The 9,029-nt window shown below is 41.6% G+C and overlaps 1 protein-coding gene across 1 annotated transcript; it reads right to left on the reverse strand.

Annotated features, from left to right (window-relative positions):
• Window positions 1-442: 442 nt before the first annotated feature.
• On the reverse strand, window positions 443-7,061 carry LOC109936028 (free fatty acid receptor 4). The gene is made up of 2 exons (XM_020534642.2): window positions 6,522-7,061; window positions 443-727 (listed from the first exon to the last, which is right to left on the reverse strand). The coding sequence occupies exons 1-2, from the start codon at window positions 7,059-7,061 to the stop codon at window positions 443-445; spliced, it is 825 nt and encodes a 274-aa protein (XP_020390231.2).
• Window positions 7,062-9,029: the final 1,968 nt, after the last annotated feature.

The raw sequence follows: 9,029 nt of genomic DNA on the forward strand, positions 1-9,029 counted from the left end.
GATCATTCCTTGATATTGATACTTATTCCATTTTGTACGATCAAAGCGACCCCACCACCACTTCCTTCCTACCTGCCCTTTCAAAAAGCCACATACCCTGGAATATTTAGTTGCTGTATCGGATTTCTTTATGACCAATTTTTCTGTCAGATCATACCTATTAACATGTATTTGTGTCATTAATTAATTCATTCATTCATTTGTTCTGAATAATTCTGATTTAAAGTGAAAAGGCCATTAATTTTGACACTTTATCATTTTTCTTCTTTGACTGATTTGTTGCAGTTGCAATGTAAATACAAACACATTATTGTGGGGGGTGGGGGGGGGGGGAACGTGCGGAAGGTGGGTGTGCAGAAAGCTCAGCAATTGCTTGGGCCTGTTGGCAATTACTGCAGCGACTTTATAACTTCATGTAACTTTCCTGGTGCACCACTGAATTCTAAGATGTGGTGTCGTTATATTTCTTCTTGTGCTCATGAAAACGCTCAGCACTAGAACCAACAGTCATTAAAACAAACCAGTGTCTTGACAGAAATCTTAGATGTCTAAACACATGAAAAGATGAAATTAGGTCAGTTAAATGAATAGCAGATACCTTTAATATCTTTGTGTAGCTGATGACAATGATTAAACCTGGAATGATGAAGATCAACAGGCCATAGGTCACATCCCAGCTGATCTCGTGCACTGTATTGGGCCACACCAGGGTGCAAATCTGATAATCCTGTTTAACATCAAAAACAATACATTACTTGAAAAGTGGGTTGATTCCACTAATGGAATGATGAACCTTAAACTGGAGAATGATCCAAAACAAACTCTTGCTCTAATGAAGTCAATCTAATGAGGCATTGTGCAACTTATGAAATATAAAATGTTACCAATAGACGAGTATTATATGTAACATTCCTTCTTGGGTTCTCCACTTGAAGGCAAGTCTGACCCAACATGGGTAAGCCAAGTCCCAACAGAATAGGGTTTGGTCCCCATGATGTTGGCACCAATTTGATCCCCACTATTTGTCCAGCCTAATGAACCACTCAAGCAACTTAAAACATTGTGGCAACATACACTTGTGCACACATGTTGTAGCCAATGGTTGAGTCTCTAAAATCCTTTCCATCACATTGGTAACCAGGAAATCCTCCTGCTCTTACCAACTGTCATTGACACATATTGGAAGGATTCAGCAGCTGTCCATAGAATCCCTACAGTGTGGAAGGAGGCCATTCAGCCCATCAAGTCCACACTGACCCCCTACCCTATCTCTGCATTTCCCACCCTAGACACTGTGGCCAATTTAGCATAGCCAATCCACCTAACCTGCACATCTTTTGGACTGTAGGAGAAAACCCCACGCAGTCACAAGGAGAATATGCAAACTCCACACAGACAGTTGCCCAAGGCTGGAATCGAACCCAGGTCCCTGGTGCTGTGAAACAACAGTGCTAACCACCAAGCCATCATGCCATCCCTTTAAACACTCAACCTTATTAATGCATACTTGTTGACCATCAAATGGGATTTCAACTCACAGCTTCTAGTTCAGAGGTGGGGATACTGATCACTTGAAGTACTATTTACCTAATATTTCATAAAATATACTTAAAAGCAAACCACGTTTTGCTCTTCTTTCACAAATTATGTTGTAAAAAATTGCTTAAAAATAAAAACCTTTTTCAATTCCTTACTAATTCCTCCTCACTCAACATAAACCTTTTTCTCAATTATTTGCGTGACTATTTCTCCTCCTTTTTGCTTGGATTTGCAGTTCTTGCCTGAAACTCACCGGTGGAGCAATGAAAGATTTTTCCAATAACCAGTATCTTAATTAGATTTACTGAGTACAGAGTGAATTTATTAGCAAGTTGCAATGAGTAACTCCCTGTGTCACCACCACAAATTTCAGCCCTTAGGAGTAATAGTAAAAAGGATTATTACTTGAATGGTAAAAAGTTGCAGCATGCTGCTATGCAGAGGGACCTGGGTGTCCTTGTGCATGAATCACAGAAGGTAGGTCTGCAGGTACAACAAGTAATTAGGAAGGCAAATGGAATTTTGTCCTTCATTGCTAAAGGGATTGAAATAAAAAGCAGAGAGGTTATGTTGCAGCTGTACAAGGTGCTGGTGAGGCCACACCTGGAGTAGTGTGTGCAATTTTGGTCTCCTTACTTGAGAAAGGATGTACTGGCACTGGAGGGGGTGCAAAGGAGGTTCACTAGGTTGATTCCGGAGTTGAGGGGGTTGGCTTATGAGGAGACACTGAGTAGATTGGGATTATATTCATTGGAATTCAGAAGATTGAGGGGGGATCTTATAGAAACATATAAAATTATGAAGGGAATAGATAAGATAGAAGTAGAGAGGATGTTTCCACTGGCAGGTGAAGCTAGGACAAGAGGGCATAGCCTCAAGATTAGATGGAGCAGATTTAGGACTGAACTGAGAAGGAATTTCTTCACCCAGAGGGTTGTTAATCTATGGAATTCCTTGCCCAGTGAAGTAGTTGACACTACTTCAGTAAATGTTTTTAAAAAAAAGGTAGATTTTTTTTGAACAATAAAGGAATTAAGGGATACGGTGAGAACGCGGGTAAGTGGATCTGAGTCTATGAAAGGATCAGCCATGATCTTATTGAATGGCGGAGCAGGCTCGAAGGGCCAGACGGCCTACTCCTGCTCCTAGTTCTTATGTTCTTATGTTCTTACGTTCAACAAAATGAGAAACCTCAAACAATGGGACACAACACAGCCATTTCAGGATTGCCAAGAAAAGTGTTTGAATAGTCTAATCACTTGCTTTATGATACTTAACACTTGTAACATTTGAAAATGAAACAATGTTTTGCTTTGTTTTGTATTGCTGGCTGTTAGTTTTTCTTATTTATCCAATTTTTTCATCCCTTCGCACTCAACCTATGAAAGATTTGTGGTGGTAAGAATAGTTACTGATTATTTGGCCAATTTTTATTCTTCAAACATTTTGAGAGTTAAGACTTTTAAGTGTGAAACTTTAAGCAAATGTGTGATACGAAAACATTAGATGCAAAATCTTCAATTGCATAGCTATTCTGTATAAAGCACAATGAAACAGAAATTCAAGAATTCTTTTATATTAAAGGGTCCACTGTTATATAAATGATTTGCGTAAGAATTTAGGAGGCATGGTTAGTAAATTGCAGATGACACCAAAATAGGAGGTATAGTCGACATTGAAGAAGGTTATCTTACAAAGGGATCTTGATCAGTTGGATCAATGCACTGAGGAGTGGCAGATGGAGTTTATTTTGGATAAATGTGTGGTATTGCATTTTGATAAAATGAACAAGGGCAGAACTTATACAGTTAGTGGTAGGGCCCTGGGCAGTGTTGTCAAACATAGAGACCTAGGAGTTCGGATACATAGTTCGTTGAAGTTTGGGTCATAGGTAGACAGGGTGGTTAAGAAAGCATTTAGCATGCTTGCATTCAATGCTCAGGCCATTAAATATAGGAATTGGGGTGTCATGTTGCGATTGTATAGAACATTGGTGAGGCCACTTTTGGAGTATTATGTACAGTTCTGGTCACCCTGCTATAAAAAGAATGTTATTAAATTGGAGAGGGTTCAGAAAAGATTTACAAGGATATTGCTAGTTCTGGAGGGTTTAAGTTATAAGGAGAGGCTAGACAGGCTGGGATTTTGGTCGCTGGAGTGTAGAATGTTGGAGGGGTGACCTTATAAAGGTTCATAAAATCATGAAGGGCATAGATAAAGCGAATAGCAAAAGTCTTTTCCCTAGGGTTGGGGATTTTAAAACTAGGGTGCATATTTTTAAGGTGAGAGGAGAAAGGGACCTGAGGGGTGACTTTTTCACACTGAGGGTGGTGTGTATATAGTATGAGCTGCGAGAGGAAGTGGTAGATGTAGGTACAGTTACAACATTTAAAAGATATTTGGATAGGTACATGAATAGGAATGGTTTAGAGGGATATGGGCCAAACACATGGGACTAGTTTGGTTTGGGAAACTTGTTCGGCATGGACAAGTTGGACCAAAGGGTCTGTTTCTGCGCTGTATGACTCTGTGGCTGTGTAAATACAGAACAATTACTTGATAGTTGTTGAGATAGGCTGATGTGCATCAGACCCCCGTTATCAATAACCCCTTTGGGTTGTGTGTACTGTTTTGTAACTCGGTAATAGCAGTGCTAGCAATAAGTTATATACAGTCAAGCTAACCGACTATCTGTATTTTGGCAGAGTAGAGGTCGGTGTGTTTTTAAACACAGGCTTAAAGCTCAACCCATCAACCTCCAAATGCCTGTGACTTTTTTTTAACATGCCTGGAGGGCTAACAGTCCTGTCAAATTTTTAACATTTAACATATAAATACAGTCAAGCCAGCCACCTGGCATCATGCTATGCTCCATTTTAAAGTTTGAAAACACAGCTTTATGTTCGCTGCAGTTCTTCTGTCAAGATTGAAAACACAATCAACTCAACAATAAGGTACAGCAACTGCTCTGCCCAGGACTGTAAGAAACTACAGAAGGTGGCGTGCACAGCTCAGACCATCACGGAAGCCAACCTCCAATCCATGGACTGTATTTACATGGCTCGCTGCCACAGAAAGGTGTCCAATATCATGAAAGACCCATTACACCCCCTACAACCTCTTCCTTCAGGCAGAAGATACAGAAGCCTGAACACACGCAAGACCAGGTTCAGGAACAGCTTCTTTCTGGTTGTTATCAGACTGTTGAATGGACTCTAGCCTCAAATAATGTAACCTGCAATGTAGCCTGTATGCCCCTAAGTCTTTTTGATCTGTACATCCTTTGTTTGCTGTGATCTACCTGTACCACTCGTAAACAAAGCTTTTCACTGTATTTCAGTACACGTGACAATAAAATCAATCAATCAATCAATCAATAAGTAGCAGTGAATAACTCCCTGTGTTGCCACTCCAAGTTCCACTGCTTTTCAATGACTTGTGAACGAAGTTATGTTGCGGGGTCTGAAGCAATGCAATTTTTACGCATCAAACCAGTGCTCAACTCTTACTATTGTGTGAAGCATGTTCTGTTCTGCAAAGGTAGTCAAGGATACGGGCCAAAGGCAGGTACATGGAATTAGGCCATTGATCAGCCATGATCTCATTAAATGCTGGAACAGGCTTGAAGGGCTGAATGGCCTACTCCTGTTCTGATGTGATGAAGGGGTCGACATGATTGCTCATTGTTGTATTACTGTCTCATTACAAAGCAGATGTGTTGCTGTTGAGTCCTGGGAGCACAGGGGTGGTGTCGGAATTGGTGGCAAGGGGGTTGTTGGTTCTGGCAGAGGGAATGGGGTGAGGGTGTGCGTTCTGGGGCAGTAAGTTGAGGGTGTGAGTTCAGACAGGGGGGAAGTGAGAGTGTGAGTTCTGGGGCAGGGAGAGTGAACATGTGAGTTCTGGGGCATGGGGAGCGAGGGCGAGTTCTGGAGGAGGGGGAGTGAGGGTGTGAGTTCTGGTGTAAGGGGTGGGGTGTGAATGCTGGATCCCAGGCAAAGGAGTTGTGAGGTCCTGGGGCAGGGTGATGGGAGGCTTCAAGTCCCAACCAGATAGGGTGGGTTGGGTTCTTGAGTTTAGGGGTGTTTTTGTGTCCCAGTAGGGAAGATTGGGGTTATGTGCCTTGGGTGGAAAGGGGGGATTGTCAGGTCCCAGGGGGAGAGGGGGTTGTTGGGGGTAGAGGCAAGGTGTTTGGATGTTGGCCTGGGATGTAAAAGGTCTGGGAGAGGTATAGTTGAGGGTGTGTGGGATAAGTTGTCATCAGTTGAACAGTTACCAAGGAGTTAGATTGAATTTTTAATCGTCTAACTTATCTTGAGTTACTATTTACTTAACTGCAGCAGGACCATCCAAATTCTTCAATTTAAATGGATACTTTTGGTGGAGAAGTGCCAATCGCAATCTTCAATTTCCAGATCAGTTCCCTCAGAGACTGTTATGTCAGAGTCCCAATGCACACCTACACTATAGAAATAACTCCCCGGTAAACAGGGACTACAGGCATGCAAAATACCTTAGTCATGCCCACCGATCAAATGCAACAAAAATGTGAATTTGTTTAAATTACAGTCATCCAGGTAACAGTCACAGGTTGGATCAGTGCTACTGACACAGCTTTGTACAAAGTTAGTCAAGCATTTCTGCTCCAATTGTTAACAGTTACTGATAACAGTGAGTAAAAAATGGCAAAATTAATTCTTTCAACTGTTTAGATTTGGGAGTTAAACTATTTATACATTAGGATCATTTAATGTAGAAAATCAACCCTAATCATTGCACAGAGGCTGCATCAACGTTAGGTTTTTGCTTTAGGAAATAAAAGTTTTTCAAAGCAGCCTGTCAGATTAAAGGTTAATCCACTTGCTACCCAGGTATGCTGCACTGTTGAGACAGAAATGTACTGAAAACTAAACGGGACTCAGTACGATATAAACCCACTGTTAAATTCTGCTTTGTGATGGTGAGATCCATTAGATTGGTCTTACCTGGTTTTTAACCTGAATGGTCATCACTTGAAAATGTATGCACAGAGGTAGAGATGTGATGGCAGAAAACAGCCAAACTATCAGCACAACTGCTGTCACCAACTTGCAATGCAGGGGAGCTTTCAAGCGTAGGTTGAGGATGGAGATGAATCGCTCGATGCTAATGGCAGCTACAGTGATGATGGTCACCTCACCACTTGTGGCCATGACATACAAAAGGGCGCGACACGTGTAAGCTCCAAGAGTCCACGATCCAGTCCAGCGAACGACAATGATGATCGGGATGACAGCCACAAACACAATGTCAGCCAGGAAGAGATTCAGCACCAAACACTGGAAATTGATGAGTTTCTTGCCCTTTATGATAAGTGCCATCATAAAGATATTGGTCAGCAAGGAGATCAGAAAAACCAACACCAGCACAATTGTCTCGATGGTAACTATAAGAATTTGGTCAGAGGACCTGATTTCAGAAAAATAGGCGAAAAAGGTTCTGTTTGTCTCATAGCCTTTGGATGCAGTATAGAAATTAGGTTCCATCTTTGGCCTGCTCACCAGTACAGTGCACAGGGTTGTGCCTGAAATAAAATTGTCAAAGTTCTTTGGGTTGGGCTTGAGTTAAATTCAGAAGTGCTGCTCGTACAACATATCCTTCATTGGAATCTAAACATTTTCAACTGATAGCTACCAACACAGAACATTTATCAAAGGCCATCCCTACAGGGACTCATAAAATGTTATCAGCTCCTCCTCAATGTGTTTTTTATTGGATAATATTTAATGTGTCAGCTCTTAGGATATTACTTCCGTATTGATGCCCAATGAGGAAGTAAAGCCTGAAATAATCATAAATTACTTCGACAACCAGGGACTAACCTACTGATCATATTGATTAGAGATTATTATCCCTGATTAATGAAAAGCCTTTTCCATACTCTTACACATTTACCTGGCGATTCCCAGTAAAACATAGATAATTATATGACCCCTACTGAACTTCTCTGTATTTATAGTCAAAACTTCTTTCAAAGTTCATAAAATCACGAATAAAATGTCATCACTTTACTATTTCAAATACATTATGTGATATAATGACATGGTCTACATTTTCTAGCATTTTTCATACTACATTTTCTAGCTGCATATACAGAAATTTAGTCAATCGATAGAAGATCTAGACTTTTCCTTTTGCTCTTGCTATTGTTCCTATGTAGAGGGATTCAAGGAGCTAATAGTTACTGTTGGGCTATTGTATGAATGGTATAAAGTCATAAAAAATCTCTAGCGGGTGTAAGCATCCATCACCTCTAGTAGGATGTCATAACTCCAGATACAGATTCCCCTCCCCTCCTTTGTCAGCATTCCCCAGCGACGTTCCCTCCAGGACACCCTGGTTCACTCCTCCTTCACTCCAACCCCTCCCCACAGCCCTACAGAACCTTTCCATGCAATCACAGAAGGTGTAACACCTGCCTGTTTACCTCCTCACTCCTCACTATCCAAGACCCAGACTCACTGTCACAGTGAAGCAACAATTTACCTGCACTTCACTCAACGTAGTCTACTGTATTCGCTGCTCACAACATGGCCTCCTCTACACTGGGGAGATGAAACACCAACTAGGTGACCACTTTGCAGAACACCTACGTTCTGTCTGTAAAAATGACCCTGAGTTTCCAGTTGTCTGTCACTCCAACAGACCACTGTATTCCCATGGCAACATTTCGGTCGCAGGCCTGATGCAGTGTTCCAGTGAGCCTCAGCGCAAGTTGATGAAGAGTTATCTAGACTCAAAACATTAGCTTGCTTTCTCTCCATGGCTGCTGCCTGACCTGCTGTGATCTCCAGCATGTTTTGTTTTCAGTCGAAGATCAACGTCTCATTTTCCACTGGTGACCCTGCAGCTTGAAGGACTCAATATTGAGTTCAATAACTTTAGAGCCTGATTCCATCCTTCCATGTTTTGTACCCACTCCACACCTGTTATAACCTGGGTTCTTTGAGCACAGTCAACAATTCTCACCCACTTTCAGGCCTATTATCGCATTGCATGGGCTGCTTTCGGGACAGATTGCCCATTCTCTCCTAATCCCAGCTCTCACTATCACTTTTTCAGCTTCTCCTTTGTCCTGATCCACTAGCAATAATCCCCTTGTTTGCCTAGCTTTTCATATTGCTCTCTCCCTCTGGGCTCTATCTCCATTTATCCACTCCACTTCTTCTCTCCTCCCCTTCTGCCTCAACTTCTTCTTCAGCATAAATGCCACTTTTTCCTCACAGCTATCAGTTCTAATGAAAAGTCACCACACTCAAAACCTTAAGTCTTCTTTCTTCCCACAGACCTGCTGAGTTTCTTCAGCATTTTCTGTTTTTGTTTCAGATCTTCAGCATCCACAGTTCTAGGTTCTATTTTTGCTAATAGGATCAGGGCTGCTGCCTCGAGATTTATGTTCTTTTCTTAATTGTGATCATTTGTGGACCCTGCATAAAATCATGGCTCATGTACAT

This window comes from Rhincodon typus, chromosome 20, assembly GCF_021869965.1.
Source record: "Rhincodon typus isolate 14 chromosome 20, sRhiTyp1.1, whole genome shotgun sequence".
NCBI lineage: Eukaryota > Metazoa > Chordata > Chondrichthyes > Orectolobiformes > Rhincodontidae > Rhincodon > Rhincodon typus.